Source organism: Emydura macquarii, unplaced genomic scaffold (genome assembly GCF_026122565.2).
Source record: "Emydura macquarii macquarii isolate MOO-44397 ecotype Brisbane River unplaced genomic scaffold, CSIRO-AGI_Emac_v2 contig_3080, whole genome shotgun sequence".
NCBI lineage: Eukaryota > Metazoa > Chordata > Testudines > Chelidae > Emydura > Emydura macquarii.
In genome coordinates this window covers 1345627-1362206 of record NW_027133217.1, presented here as the reverse complement: position 1 = coordinate 1362206, position 16580 = coordinate 1345627, and the positions used below count along the sequence as shown (strand labels likewise).

Here is a 16580-nt window from a genome sequence, read left to right as displayed (position 1 = left end):
ATCATTTGTATTTTAAAATTGGTCATCTTGATTTTTCTACTGGTTTTCTTCAGGCGCAAGAGACATATTTATTTAGTTCTAAAGGTCTATCAAGAGGTGGTTAGCAATTTTTGGACAATATTTTTAAAAACTGATTTGTTGATACTGAAATTGCTAGCAAAAAAGGGGCAGATTCAACAAATCTCCTGACTCAAAAAAAGTTGAAAAAAAAATTCAAATTTGTAAAAAATTTAATTGCAATATTTTCAAAATGAGAAAATCCAGTTTTCTGATTCAGTTTCAAAATGTAAGCTAATTCGATTAAAAAAAGGTTAAAAAAAAATCAAAATTGAAACAAAACAAAATTTCAAAATTATAGAAATGAAATGTTTTAACTGATGTGAAATGAAAAAACAAAATAGTTATTCCGGTTTCTGAATAGATTTGAGATTTTGTCTTGATTCAAGGCGGGAAAATATTTCAAATTCTTGAAAATATTTGTGGGACAGGAATGCTATTTCCTACCCAGCTCTATTCCTATTCCAAAAAAGTGTCTTCATGTCATTTGGTCTTTTTCTATCCTTTTTACTGAAATCTGTAAGTAGGGAAAATCTTCTTTGAGCCAAGAATTTTTTATCATCTCTAAGAAAGAGCTGTCAGCAGCAAAATATAAACATCCACTTGCATTAATCTCAAGTTAAGGGCGCAGAAAGTGAGTGATAACTCAGAAGGCAAAGTAAAGTCATTCAGACTCAGTCACGCTGAGAGTCAAACATAGAAATGCAGCATTGCAAAGCATACAGGAAGGGTCTGTACTCACCAAAGCATAGGGATGCAGAACTACTGTACCAAAACAGGTTCATCTAGCCTAGTATCCTCTATCTCATAGTTTCTCAACCTGTGGTACACGTACCCCTGGGGGTACGCGAGACATAGGCAGGGGGTAGGTGGCGAAAAACCCAGTGAAGGGAGGTGAGCGGCAGCCACCGACTTCTGGGGAAGCCAGGTGGCAGCCGACTGCTTCCCGCCCAGCCCCAGCTCTCAGCAGGAGGCAGGCAACCCACACAGTGTGATTTGCCCCAGGCCCGCACCCCCCTAGGGACGGCCATGGGGAGCACTGCTATCCACTCTGGTGGGCTGCTTGTGCCTGCTCATACTTCACAAGTTCCCACCTGTGTGAGGAGAACACCACGTGACCCTGCCATCAGGACATAGTGATTGGCTGGCATTAACCTTTGCTCCTATATGGAGAAAGGGGAGGAGAAAGGAGAGGAGAAACAGCAGGAGGTTTTGTGATCTGTGACAGCCACACAGCACTGCAGAACTCAGAACTCTCCTGCTTTACGAGAAATACAGTCGTCCAGCAGTAAAGATTGTATTTCTTAGAGTGGAAAATTGAGTGTTAGGGTACTTATTAAAATTTTCAGAAGTTAGGGGGTACCTGCTACTTAAAAGGTTGAGAAACACTGGTCTATCTAGCACTGGCTCATAAAGAGTGGTTCAGAGGAAGACACTGAGGAAAGATGATGTTTGCATCACCTTCCAAAACTAAATCTAAAAAGACTTGAGCTTGCAATCCAATGTAGTGGCAAAACACGCCAATGTGATTTTTCACTGCATACTAAGAAGCACAACATCAACAGAAGGATTTTAGTCTCTGTGTGACATTGGTGAGACATGCCTAGAATACTGTACTGTTATGGGAGCCCTGAGTAAAAAAGAAGAAATAGGAAGGAAATCAAAGAAGAGCAGCAAAAAACAAAAATTCCGGAGTTGGAGGGATAGAATTATGAGCAAATATTAAAATCATTATATATAAACTTTAGTCAAATGATGACTAATGGAATAGGATAACTGTTTACAATTACTTGAAAGGTGGAAACACAAGGCAGGAATAGGAATGACCAGGATGGGATAAGCAGCTACAAATACAACTAATGGGATGGAATTCAGCAAAAGAAAATTTAAACTGAATATAAAGGGGAAAATACTAAGACTAAGATCTATTAGACTTTGGAATAGATTCCCAAGGGAAGTGGTGGGAGTTCTGTCACTTGTGTCATTTAAGACTGGACTGGACAAAGCCCTGGAAAATGTGCTGTAGCAAATATATATATAGTACTGAATAATATACTGTAGAACATAGTGACCTAAAAAGGTCTTTTCCATCTCTAATTTTGATGATTCTATGAAATATGACTAATGTTCCAATAAAAGCTTTGGTATCTATGGCAATTAATTTGCCTTGCCCTGTTTGTATATGGGTGCATAGCACAGCTTGGAAAGAATTCCTGACCAAATAATGAGTCTTTGCTGTGATATTTTTGGAACAATTAAAAAGTTCTCATCTGGGGAATTTTGGTTGAAAGGCTATGCATTGCCATATAGGAAAATAAATTCTGGCAGTGGACTCATTTGGCATTTACTTCCCAGCTAGTGGAGATGGAGCCATCACAGACATGTTAAGGTTTTGGTTGGAAGGAGATGTCTGAAGCCAAGCCATACGCTCATAAAACAGTCCCGCCTGTTCAAATTACCCGGCTACATTGGCAGTCTTGAAAGGAAATCACTAGCTCACATTCCATTTCTAGTCAAGACTGAAGGCAGTAAAAAAGACAGTATAGAAGGAGTAACTAGAGGAACAGGAGGAGTAGGGATGACTGTTCAAACTGAAGGAAGGAGTAAAAAAAAAATCAGTTAAGTGCCTTATTCTTGATCCTGTATTATAAATGCCTTCCTTTGGACAATGGGATCTTCTGAGATACCATAGGAACACAGGACTAGAAGGGACCTACTGAGTCACCTCTTTTAGTACAGGCAACCTTTTGTTTCGTTACGGAAGAAGGAAACTATTCCAGTGTAAAACAGTTCCGTCTATTGTGGTGCCGTCTGCCCTTTCCTTTTTAGCTTCTACAGCAGTAATAGGCAACTTAGGCTAGTGAGTGGGCCTCAAGATTGAAATCGGGCATGTGCACGAACCATGACCCCATGAATAAGTTTAAATAAATTTAATACAGACTGAATATTTCATAATGAGTTATAGAAAATTACTTAATATTACAATAATATAACATAAAAATTACAAAAATACTTAATAATTGCCAAAAAACTAACAAATTGTCAAATCAGTTCACTTCTTGTATGATTCTTTCATGCGTGTGGGCAACTTTTAACAAAATGTCTCATGGGCCACAGTCAGAAGCCTGATGGGCCGTATGCAGCCCTTGGGCCGCCGGCCGCAGGCCCACCACTATTGTACAGTATGGGCAAGATATTCTTGAACTAAGCCTAACCTCTTTGATTGGTCTCCTGATTCTCCATGTGATTCCTTTCATAGGTTTTGTCATACTTTCTTCACTGTTGAGTTTTTAGCCTTTACTCTGTTTTCCTGGGAACTTAATTTTCTTTTTAGCTCCATATCTCATGGCTGGCAGAACACAGGTGTCAAAATCCCAGAAATTAGATAGCTGGATGAGAAGATCTGACCCGTCAAAAGCTATCAGTAGATAGACAGAGATCCTGAAAATATCAGAACTCTTGCAGTTACACAGAGGGTCTGTCCAGGTCAGATATGCCATCAAGTTGCATGGACTCACAGTGTAAAAGAGTATATACTGTGTATGACTATATATATTGTGAAGTGTTTTTCCATCTGCATTAATATAGAAAGAAATTTAGGGGTGGGGCAAGACTGTTGGATCAAAGAATCCACCTGCCAACTCACATCCCTCACCCTTGCAATGAGGAGATTGGGGGCACATCAGCCTAGAAGGCTACTACCATCCTTACATTTCATTAGCCGCTGTAGGATGGCTCTATATGTGGGCAAAAGGTGCCATGGAATGCCCTCCATTCTACATGAGATATAGACAAGCATTAGAATTAATTTGATCCAGGTTAGACATTCATCTTAACAACTATTTATTTTTTCCCATCCACAGTGATCATGTTTTCTGTTCCATTCCTTATTCTGCATGCTCAGTTCACTGATAATAGCATTCCAACCCTAAGGGGTTTCAGCATCAATGATAATACACCAGAGGCGCAAGAAAACGTTTGTTATCTTTTTGCACTGTATTGCCATACAAGACTCTGCTGTGGTAGGCTTGGTGAGGTCTTCGATAGCTTATATCCTCATATTTGAATATGCTTTTTTCAACATCGTCTCTTCAGACTTTTTGTTGAATTTATAGCATGGTTATAGTCAGAAAAGTCACTGTCACACTTAACATATTTAATCCTTAAGCATCTCTTTTGTGCTATATGCTTTTTTTTTTTTTAAATATTTTTATTCCTTTTAGAGACCAAAATAGCTACAGAAACTGAGCTGCACTGCACATCACTAACATTATTGTCAAGTAGCATAAATTCAAAGGAAAGTATAATCATATAGAAAAGGATAGATGAAGAATGATGAGCATTCCTAATGATGAACATTGAAAGGGTCAGAAAAAAATACCTTAATTCTGAGATTTTACATTGACTTTGCGGTGTTGGCAATTTGAAAAATCACATTTTGGCTTGTTACATTGAGCAAGGTTGATATGAAGTCATGTCCAGGAGTCATATTTACATTTTTTTCCACAGTGTAAAGGAGTATATACTGCGTGTATCTATGTGTGTGAATATATATATATACATTGTGAAGTGTTTTTCATTTTTTCAGAATGCAAGTGTCTGTATCAAAGTAATATGTATATGTTATATTCCTTATGATATAGATGATGATGTGATGTGAATTGATGAAAAAAGGTCAAGAATATTGAGAATTCCATATTTTTCAAGGAGCATACTTCTTAAATGATCAAGTCCTATGTGATAAAATAAAACTCCAAGAATAAGTCCTACAAATTGACACATTGTTAATTGTGGTTTAGCTGAATGATCCCAGAAAAGTAAACCTGCTGTACATGATTATTTTTCCCATTATTATATATACAGTTTTTTGGGGGGAAAGAAGCATACACTGTGCAACTGGCTCTAAGAGGCTGAAAATTATCTTTGTCTAATATTACAAGTATGACCTACAACTACTCAAGAAAATAAATTTAAAGTTCTTGTTGAAACTCTATCCTTATGGCAACTTATTGTGTCTAGGCCTTACAGGAACCAAAACAGTGATTATCATAAATGTATTCTATATGGTATAATACATAGTTAGATGAGGATGAGTTAAGGAATTAGCTTTGCTGTCGATCCTTTATAACTCAGGATTCATGCAGATTTGCTGCCACCTACCTATAATTTCTCCTCTTTTGTAGAATTACATTAAAAAGTGAGGGCAGAATTTCAAAGTTAAGGCATTTACTTTGTGCATGAAATTACCACAAGTGCATGCACAAATTGTATAAAGCACTAGAAAGCATGTAACACTATTTTTGGAACAAATTTACACTGGCATGGAATAGACCAGAAGACCCTGAGATGATCAATAGATGAACTAATAGAATACAAATTCTTGCTCCTCTGACTATTGAGGAACAGAGAGAGAAAATAACACCTTTGCTCTTCTCATTTCTACTTCTTAAATTTGTGTAGAGGCACTTAGACACCACTGTGATAGGTACCATGTAAGATAGACAGATATTTTTTTCCATCTCTAACTTCTGTGACTAAAGGGATGCTGTCAAAGTTACTATATGGCAGTAGATACAGTATATTTACAGCATGGTCAGTCAGGAGTATATTAAAAAACAGAGAGTGGTCTCCATTAAGAAATCAACATTTCATCACAATTACCAGGAGTAGTGTAGCAAAGTATAGTTAAATGTTGACTTTTTAATGGTGTGTGTTTGGAATCCTTGCAAGACCTAGAAAATGGAGAGTATCTGGTAAGGTAAATAAATCAGATCTTAATTCAGAGATCTTTAATGGTGTCCTTTAAATAAACTGGTGACACAAGCAACATCCATATTCTTTGTTTCTAATTGTTTTTCCTAAATCCAATCAGCTATTTTGTGAAAAATTACTTTATAAGCAATAATAGCAACTAAATTTGCCTTTTTATGTATATTTGAAGAATATTTTTTAATTATACAGCTGATCATTTCTGGAAGGATTCCATTCCAGTCAGTTCATCATTTCTCTTATATGTAAATCCTAAATGGCTCAGCATTTAATTTTGGTTGTAAGAAAAATCCAAATGTGTTTTCAGTTTGTCTATCTGGCTAAAATGTGCCTATAAAAAATAAGATTCTGATCCTGCAATTCTTATTCAGGACAAATTCCCAATAAAGCTAATGCAATTTTGGCCTCAGTACAGACTGTATAGAGGTCTAATTTTGCACATATATTTTTAGTACTGTACAAAAATTAATATATAAAACTAGTCGATAGAGCACTAGACTGGGACTTAGGGGATGTGGGCTCTATTCCTGACTCTGCCATGGGCCTACTGGGTGACCTTGGGCAAGTCACATCACCCATCTGTGCCTCAGTTTCTCCATCTGTGAAGGGAAAATGCTATTGACCTCCCTTGTAAATTGCTTTGAGATCTCCTGATGAAAAGCATAAGAGATCATTATTATCATTATTAAACTGAAGTTAGTTAACTGATAGCCTCCTGTGCCCCCCAGTTCATGCCTTGTCTAAGACTAACTAATGATATAATGGCTTACAAAATAGTGAACACAGCACTGTGTTCATCTTTCCCTTTTACTCAAATGGGGGACCCCAAATATTGCAGAATCCGTATTTCTCCAGTAAGTTTTTATAAACAGATATTTTTGTCTGTTCGTCAGTAGCCGTTATTCATTGATATTCAGATAGTCCTTTGATGCAGCGCTGGGGTTTTGCCTTATTTTTTTGCCAACTGCATATACAGATAAAAGGTGCCTGGGGTGATGAATAACAATAGGAACCTTTGGAAGTGGCAAACCAGAATAAAAAAGGAAAAGAAAATAGGAATGAAAAATAAGACTGGAATGTCTTTACTTTGCTAAGGGACAAAAGAGAAAGGTTACAAAACCCTGCAGGTGAACCAGCTGCGGTCAGTCCTAAACTAAATTTCAGTTATTAATCGAGAAGAGTCAAATTCCGTCATTATTAAGAGTGAAGTTAATGGAACTGCATGGGAGTTACGGAGAGCGGAATTTGGCCCCAAATAAATAGTGACTGTTATTCTTTCTGCCATAGAGTTTATAATTGAAGTGCCCAAATCCGCAAAGAACTTTAGCATATGCTTAACTTTAAGCACATGAGCCGTCCTCCTGACATCGAAGAGAATACTCGTGCTCAAAGTTCAGCATGTACGTAAGCACTTTGCCGGATTTGGCCAGAGTTCTCAGCACTTTACAGGAGCAAGTCCTACATCAGCAAAGTCTTTCAGTACTGATACCAATGCAATGATCAGACTGTTTATGAAACAGCTCCCTCTACTGTTCTCTCTGAAACCTGCTTGTTCTATTGGAGGAATCAAAGTTCTACTAGCTCGCAGTGACATACATACAGAGTGCAGGATTGTGCATAGGATGCCAGCTCCTTTCAGCACAGCGACTGCTTTTCACCTCTGTCCCACAGGTACTGATTTGTCATGGTAAGTGCCAGGAGGCCCAGCAGTAACTGCATGGAGGTATTACAATTGATTGGTTGTTTGAACAAAACCTCCAGATGGGCATTAGCCAGCCCTTTGCTACAGTACAAAGCAGTGACAAATAATCTGCTATACTCCTATTATTTCATGAATACTGGGAACATACTTTTCTTAGCCTCACTGGGGAACCCATATGACACATTTAAATTGTATTCCCTAAAGCAAATCCTTCTTCTAGTGTAGAACACTAATTTTGTCTTACTCATTGTGACATACTGTTTGTCACTGAGCATATACTTAAGATCTTTTGGGATGCTGGGACTTTGAAGACAGCATTCTTACTGGTTGTTCAGCAATCCGTATCACACAGATAAAGTCTGCTAACATGAACAAATAACTATGTAAGGCAAGTGAAAGAAGAGGAAAGGGGAGGAAAGTCTGCAGTGTTTGCAAATGTGTTTTCGGCTCCCCGGAAGAGGAAAATGCCACACTGTCCTGCTTGCAGCTCCAATGAGTCCCTTGCTCACCGCTTTCTCCAGTTCATTGAAAAGGAAGGTGAAGGGACCTAACATACTACCACAGATGTCAACAATGTCCCATACTCTGTAGATTCCAGAATTTAAACACAAAAACCCAATAAACCAAAAGAAATAATTTTAAGTTTGCAGTTAAGAATAGTAACGAAGTCATCCTCAGTGTTTTCTTTTGTTTCTAAATCAGTTCACCAGTAATGACCAGTATTACATTCAGTCTAGGATTTTCAAACCCAGGAGCCTAATGCTACTCTTCTATATGCACAATAAGGCACCTTCCCAAGTCTCCTAGTTTAAGAGCTATTGACCACCCTCAATTTCTATTGACCGAGGTACCTCTGCAACTCAGGCCATTTATTTATGCACCTAATTATAGACTGCTATAGGCAATGGCCCAATGAAAATGGAGACAAAAATTAGAAACTTTTAGCCACGTAGTGACAACTTCATTCTAACTTCAGGCAAGATAACTCGTAAAGAGAACCTGTCTTGGCATTACTGATAGGGAAGAAAGCAACACTGTCTCCAGCCTTTGACTCTTCTGATACTCAGACATAAAGAATCCTAACATGTACAGAAATAATCCTGCTTAAACCTGATGCACTGCTACCCCAGCATTATTTCAAGGCCTAATCAAGATCACAGCCCCATTCAGACAAAGTGCTGATCAGCATCAGGGCCCCAATGTGCTAGGAGCTAAACAAAGAAATATCTCAGATCCTGCTTTGAAGAGTTTATAATCCATGTGAAGATAATGACATATGAAGGTGGAACAAGAGGGAAAGCCATCAATATGATTTTGGGCTCATGGGGTTAAAGAAGATCTCTTTCCCTTTTAAAAACTTGAGGATCACCCTCTATATACCCTCAATTTACATGAGCACCCTGAGTCCACATTCTCATCCTTCTTGGATGTGACAGGAATCAGTTCATAAGAACATAAAAATGGCCATACCAATGGTCCATCTAGCCCAGTATCTAGCCCAGTATCTTCTGACGGTGGCCAATGCCAGATGCTTCAAAGGGAATTAACAGAACAGGGCGATTATCAAGTGATCCATCCCCTCTCATCCAGTCCCAGCATCTAACTATCACAGGCTTTGGGATACCCGGAACATGGGTCTAAATCCTTGATCACCTTGGCTAATAGCGATTGACAGGCCTATCCTCCTTGAACTTCTCTCATTCTCTTTTAAACCCAGTTATACTTTTGGCCTTCACAGCATCCCATGGCAACAAATTCCAAAGGTTGACTAGGTGTTGTGTGAAGAAGTACTTCCTTTTCTTTGTTTTAAAACTGCTGCCAAGGTGAGCCCCGGTTCTTGTGTTATGTGAAGAGGTAAATAACACTTTCTTACTCACTTTCTCCACACCATTCAAAGCTCATTAGTGCTAGATCTTAATGTGTAAGAGGTGTCTTTGTTGAGCACCTCCTTTTGTGCCTCTGAGCTGAAGGGAAATCATATCTAGGTTTCCTGCAAAGATCAATATTAGTTAACTACAAGTCGTCCTTAACTTTTCAATGCAGTAGTCTTACAGATATTCTTCACAGATACCCAACAGTCTTACCTGTGGCCTGATAACCGACTCTCATTGTTTTTGGAAGATCTTTCACTCTTCTCCCTTCCAGTTCCTGAATGTCTGTGAAGAACATTTAATTTGAGGGTTTTTTCATTGGTCTCCGTATCAAAGCTTGCCATTGATTTCCTTTCTTCAACCTTGCTTCTTTCTCTTTCTGACAGCAGTTTGGCAAGCGGGTCAGATGCGTATTTGGGTATATGTCTTGGCTTCTCACTGACTGAACACGTGTATGAGTTTGATGAAATCTTTGATGAAAATTCCATATCTACTTTCAGAGCATTGTCATTAAGTGATGAGAGGTAACTCATGAATGGTGTGGAAGTTCCTTTAATCTCTTGAAAATCACTAGTTGGCACACCTGAAGAATTTTTCTGATGATCCTCCTCTTTTAATTGTATTTTGCTATTTATGCCAGAGGATCGTTTCAGAAGTCTCCTTTTCGCTGAATCCTAAAATAAGTTGTCAATAAAGAACATAACAGATTATATTTTCAGCCTTTTTAAACAGACACACGAAAAAGCAGAAAGCCCTATTAGTCTAACTACTAGACTATGAAATTTATATTATTATTAGGGATGGGGGAGGATCTGTTTGGATAATAATAAGAACTGACTTGCATCTTGACCCAAAATGTGGATGGTATCAGGCCAGAACTTTACAGTAAGGCACCTGGGGCAGGGACCACCTGGCCAATGACTAGAGCTTCTGGGTGCTACAATATACTATTATACTAATATAATATTATATACAAATATATTATTATTAACAATAATACTAATGATCAATATTTTTGCTTTCTCTGAAATATGCATTTTCATGTACTCCTCTTTTCATCTAGAATCAGAAATGAAATAGCTCATGAAAGCTTGTTCTTGAAGTTTTACCCAGCTCAGATGAAACCAGGAAGTACAGAAAAGTATCGATCCTATTTGCAGATAAAGGAAGTTTAGACAAGTTCAGATACACATGCAAACTTTTATGTGCATTTTAGAAATTATTCAAACTCTTCATTTGAGATTTCTCTATTGCTAATGAAAACGGGCCTGACTTTGCACTCTTCACTCAGGCAAAACTCCCATTAGCATTAAAAAAAAGAATAGGAATAAAATAAAAAACATGAATCTTGATGTTGGTTTTCAAGACTATTCACTGAAAGAGTGCAGTACAAAACACAGGGGAATGTTAGTTTAAGTTTAATTCCTTGAACCCAGAACTGTTGTTGACTTAGGCTGGGGTTTTCAAAAAAATTCATGGGATTTGGGTGCCTAACTCCCTTTGGTATCTTTAAAAATTCCAGTCTTAAAGATATAAATGGTAATGAAAATGGAAAACAAACAATAACTATACATAGTATAATCAAGGATCACAGAGTTGCATGAGTTAGTTATTACACAACTTGATGATTGCTGATGGTTCTAAATCATGTAAAAGACTTTTTAAAATTACTAACTACAATTGCTTCCCTTAATTACTGCAGTACTACAAACTCAAAATACAATCATTTGATATACAAAAACAATCTGCACGTTATATTCAAATGTCTTTACTAGCAAAGATGATGTAGAAATCTCTAACTCTAGCCCCCTATTCAATCTCTTTAGAAGTACAGGAAAGCACCTCTTGTGAACTTGCAGTGGGTCCAGCCATCATTCCTCTGACAATGAGACCAGACCTGGACCTTTGCTTCTCTTTCATTGTGGTCTTCATCTCCTCAGAAGTTTCTATTATTTTCAGATAATCTCTGTTATTTTTTAACTGTTTATCTCCTTCAGAGGATGAGCTGCTACTGGGTACTACCACAGTCTTGGATTTCTCACTTTTATGTTGATGTCTCCTCGATGGAATGACTTTATCTAGTGGAGCATCAATGTCATAGCTATAAGGCAAGAAACATGTATTTAAAAATCAAATTATTCACAAATACTATTAATAACAAATTACAATAATAATGTGGTTTGATTACTTCTGAATTATCTACCAATTATATATTAATATGATAGCTCATCACTTAAAATGTCTATATCAGTTCAGTTTTTAACTGTGCACTTTTTCTGGAATGAATTTTAAATTAAATAGATCATTATTTTAATCTTACGATTGCTTAATGTGCTATATACCATAACCTAATGGAGAAAGTATGTTTAAAATCCTAAATAGCTTTTAAACCATTAGCTGTCATCTATGAGAATTAATTTCTTATTTGTATTATCCTCGCGTCTAGCAGTCCCTAGTCATGGATCTAGACTCCATTGTGCTACGTGCTGTATAAATACAGAAGAAAAAGACAGTCCCTGACCCAAAGAGCTGATAATGTAAGTATAGAACAAGATAGATACAGCTATGCAGGGAATGTCAGAAAACACTGAGGCAAAACTGGTCAGCATGATAGTCAGGGGTCTCAGGACACCAGCAGCCTAGCCACTGCCATTCCTTCACAGCTTGCCAAGAGTCTTTCATTTGGAATGAGACTCACTGATTTTGGATTAAAGTTAAGGATGTTTTTAAAGTGTTTCATTCTTATGATTTAACATTTTGTAATGTGTTTCTGTGAGGCTTAGATTGTTGTCTTGCCAATGTTACATTGTCAAAAGTTCTCTGACTCCTTATTTAAACATAGAATACTACTTGGTGATTGCTGATGGCTTATGCAGATGCTTATCTTTACATTTGAGTAGCCACATTGAAGTCAATGGAGTCTGCACTCAAGTTGTAAAGTCAAGCATTTACATAAGTATTTGCAGGATTAGGGCCCTAGTCTAGTATCTGGTTGATGGGTGAAATTCTGGCAAAAGTTCCACTGACTTCAGAGGGGCCAGGATTTCACCCTCTGACATTAGCCAGTGCCAGATGATTCTCAGGGAAGGTAAAAAACAAACAAACATAAAGCATCTATAGTATTGTGCCACCCAACTGGTATATCATCGGGGATTGTATTTCCTGACTATAGGTGGTGAGTAATTAATGCCCTGGTGTATGAGTATTAGTACCAACATAATTTGTATCCCAGCTAACGCAACTGCAGAGACTAAAATATTAAATGATAAACATGTTCATATAAATATCTAACTTTTTTCCAAATTAATTATTTTCTTCATTAGAATCCTTCGGCAGCAAGCTAAAATACTTTGTGTTATAAAATATTCCTTTTAATTAACTAGTTAAACAATTGTTTTTAAAAGAAACCAAAGTATTGTACTGTAGGGAAAGACACAGTATACAGAAAGGATACATGGAAGTTCTAGAGTACCAGAGGACCATGACTTGTGAATCAGGGCCATGCAACTCTTGGTTGGCAAAAGGCACAGTGGGCCAAATGTTAAAGGTATTTAGACACCTAATAATGCAGATAGGTGCCTGGTGGGATTTTCAAAAGTGCCGAGGCACCTAAGTCCAACAGGTGCCTAAGTGCTTTTGAAAATTCCATTAGGCATCCATCTGCAACTTTAGGTGCCTAAATACCTCTAAAAACCAGGCCCAGTGTTTAAATGCTGGGGCCATTTTTAGAGTCTGTCAAAGTCTCTCTAAACGCAGTGAAGAGGTCAGCTTATCTGTAACACATTGTTATTAGATCATTGTTCAAGAAAACAGCTCTCAGCACAGAAAAGTCTAATGATCACCCTGTGCTGTCTCACTTAAAAAAAAATTATCAGGAAGGCTGAAATGAGGACTCATCTCAAGCACTGGCACACTGTAATTACCCCATTTCTCTTCCAGCCTCCTGGGGGCTGACTTGGTTACAGGGAGGTAGCAGGAGGGTAGCATACTCCAGCTACACCCCTTCCCTCCGTGACATTCTGTGGGGAGTGGAGAGACTTAGCATAGCCAAGTGGGGCGTTTCCGATGTCATTCCTTATTACAGCAGCTTTGCAGCCCCTTTGTGTTGCCTGAGCCTGGGCCAAAATGTGTCCCACTGTTCCTGTTGACAGAGAGGTTTGCAGCCCATGTGGTATGAAAGATGGGAAGGAGAAATCCCCTGCCTTTCCTCACACTCTTTGCAAGACCATTCTAAGGTAGAAATGAGATCAACACACAAAAGGGCAGAATCTCAGTTGGCGTAAATCAGCACAGCTCCATCGCAGTCAATAGAACGACACTGATTTATGCCAGCTGTGAATTTGCGCCCCAGAATTCAAAAACCCAGGTCTGCCTCCATTGCACATCCACCCAATTAACTTTCCTCCCCCTCACCCGCTTCCATGCTCAGCATTGCCACCCCGAGTGGGCACAAATTGTGAGTCAGGCGACCCAAAAAAAATCACAAGCCAGGCAGAAAAAAAAAAACCCCACTCCTATTATTTTTAAGGGAACGCATTTTGTGTTATCTTTGCCTCCTGGTTTCTGAGCCTTCAGGGTGCACCGGGGTCACGCCCTCGAGCTTTCCTCCACACCCCGGGTGGTTAGGAATGTGCGCGTTCTTTAAAGCAAGCCGAGCGTGTCAGGTCAATCACGGGACTCCTGCAGCTGGGGCTTTAAGAACAGCCCCGGTTACAGTGCGAGCTGGCAACACCCTGAGCCAGGCGCCGCTTGCACACCCCCATTGTCAGTCCTTTCTCAAGCTGCCACGCTTGGCAGTAACAGAGGAGGGGGGGGAGAGAACAGGCATGTCCATGGGATTTAAGGGGCACCGCCCCCCTGGCTGTCGTTTGAGACCCCACCCTATTCCAAGGGGGGGAGGGGAGATGAAATGTGTCTGTCTCTTTAAGAACAGCAGGGCACGCCTTTCGCCCCTCCCCCTCCGCCGCCAGGGAAACAAACACCGCTCGCGTCTAGCGGTCCTGTGGTGGAGGATGAAGAGATCATAGAGTCTCCCCCCCCCCGAGGCGCGGAAAGAGAGTAAACCTCCGCGATCCACTTCCGGCCGCTCTGGGCCGCCCTGAGTGGGAGCGGAGAGAGCTCAATCGTTCCCTCCTGCGCGCGCGGACGGGAGGGAAACGGGAGGGGGAAAAAAAATGCTCGAGCGCGTCGCTGCGAGTGCGCATGCGCAACGGAAGCGTATAAATAACGCATTCTCGGCCCTGCTCGCCATTTTGACGCAGTGCAGGCAAGGGTTGGGAGGGGACGGGCATGCTTCGCTCCGGCCTGGGTGGTGTGACTGTGCTGCTGAGTGACTCTCGTAGGGCCAGATGCTAGAGCCGGGGGGCTGCGTGGGCAGCCCCAAGTTGGAAGGGACTATTTGCGAAGGCAAAAAGCGCCCCCAGCGAGCCCTCAGGGCTCGGAGTCCCCTCGTGCCCTCCCCCTCCAACGGGGCAGCTCCTGGAGGGCCGAAAGGGGGGTTAGAAATGGCTGCGCAGTCTCAAGTGAGGGAGCTACTGAAACACTTGGGTGGGGGAGGTTGGTGGAAGCCTATGCAAATGTATAGGTTTAAAAATACCTATTGTACCCACGGCTGCAAGGCTGTCCTGTCTCTCGGGCTCTCCCCTAACTTGGGGGGGTGAAGCTTTGTCCCTGAACTTTCTGGGCTGGGAGGAAAGAGGGGCTGGTTTGTTTCAAAAATCCAGTTTGTTCTAACTGCGTGGCCTGTTTGCTTATTGACCCCCTGCCAAAGGAACAAAGATTCAAGTACTGACAGCTGTAGATTACTTGAAAGGCTCTGTAGGGAGGTGTCAGGCATGTTTTCAATTGCCAGCAGCTCTGGGACTTCAGTTGGTTTAGCCAATAGAAGATTCTGCTTCTAAATGTATTGAAGCACAGTATCCAGTATAAACTAAACATGTCTTAACAACAAAGGGATATTGGGACACAAAAACAAGTCATACACAAAAACAACTCATAGGATCTATATAGAAACTCCACATTCTAGGCTATACAGCAGACTAGAAAGGGGTTCAAAATACTCAAGTTAGAAGGGATTAAATACCTTGTCTTTTTTATGGTTTTGATCCTATGTTCTATATTTCTAATTACATATGTATAAGAGAATTTGTTGCTTAGATACTTATGGCCACTTAAAGCAGTGATTCTCAACCTATTTACTCTTGCGTGCTGCGTGTGCTTCTCTGTGTTATGTGGGCTGCATCCACACAAAATAGATCTATGCTATCTGTATGGCCCTGAGGATGATGAATAGGCTGCAGCGGTGTACTGATTGGGCTGCAGGTGGGTAGAGAACCACTGACTTTGAGACATGCATTCATATCTGAACTTTCTCCAACACTGGGTCTAATAGCCCCTTGTACAGCAGAATGAAGATGTAGCTAGAGATGAGACTGTCAAACTCCCAAGTACGATAGTAGAGAGCACCCTAAGATAATTCTCTAGCAGCACATAATTAAAAGGATGGTCTCAATTTAGAATAGATTTACCTACATTGACCCTTTTAATAGTGTGGGAAGCTAAAGGCAACTATGAAAAGGTGACAAAACGGAATATAAAAAATTAAACCTTTTCATACATGTAATTCTGAATGCAGGCATTAGACTGCACATATAGGTGAAGTGAAATGGGACTATACCTGTAGGCCTCAGTTTTACTGGCATCGAACATGGTGGTTCTGCCATGCATGTCTTCATCTGAGTAGTCATTAACTAGTGAGCTTTCTATACACCTAGGCTGGGAGCTCTTAACTTGTGGGACTGAAGCAGCAGGACTTGTGGAATGTTCAAGAAAATAGTTGGTGATAACTTCAAGAATTGTTTTCAGTGGATTCTCCTTTGCCTGGGGGGATAAGAAGAGAAATATGTTGCTTTACAACTATTGGAAGTCTCCAGTTAAATTATAGTTAAAACAGAAGAATGAGAAACATTTTAACTTCACTGTGCAGTAGCTTAACCTGGCTCATGGTCTTTTAGGATGCAGTGAGGGTTTTTGCAAGTATAAAGTCATTTTAGTCCATATGTGGTATAATTCTGGAAAATACTAAGGAATGTTGAGTAGTCACAAATCCAGTTAATTTTACACCTTAAAGATTGTTAAGGAGTCAGAAGCTTAAAACAGAATAGGTAGACGATACAAAACAC

At 39.8% G+C, this 16580-nt stretch overlaps 1 protein-coding gene across 1 annotated transcript in view; it reads right to left on the bottom strand.

Annotated features, from left to right (window-relative positions):
- Positions 1-16580, bottom strand: part of MINDY4 (MINDY lysine 48 deubiquitinase 4) — a 79515-nt gene that overhangs the window by 54033 nt on the left and 8902 nt on the right. The window contains exons 3-5 of the mRNA XM_067530399.1: positions 16076-16278; positions 11242-11500; positions 9613-10073 (exon numbers count right to left, since the gene is read on the bottom strand). Coding sequence (XP_067386500.1) covers positions 9613-10073; positions 11242-11500; positions 16076-16278 — 923 coding nt within the window. The remainder of the gene's footprint in view (positions 1-9612; positions 10074-11241; positions 11501-16075; positions 16279-16580) is intronic.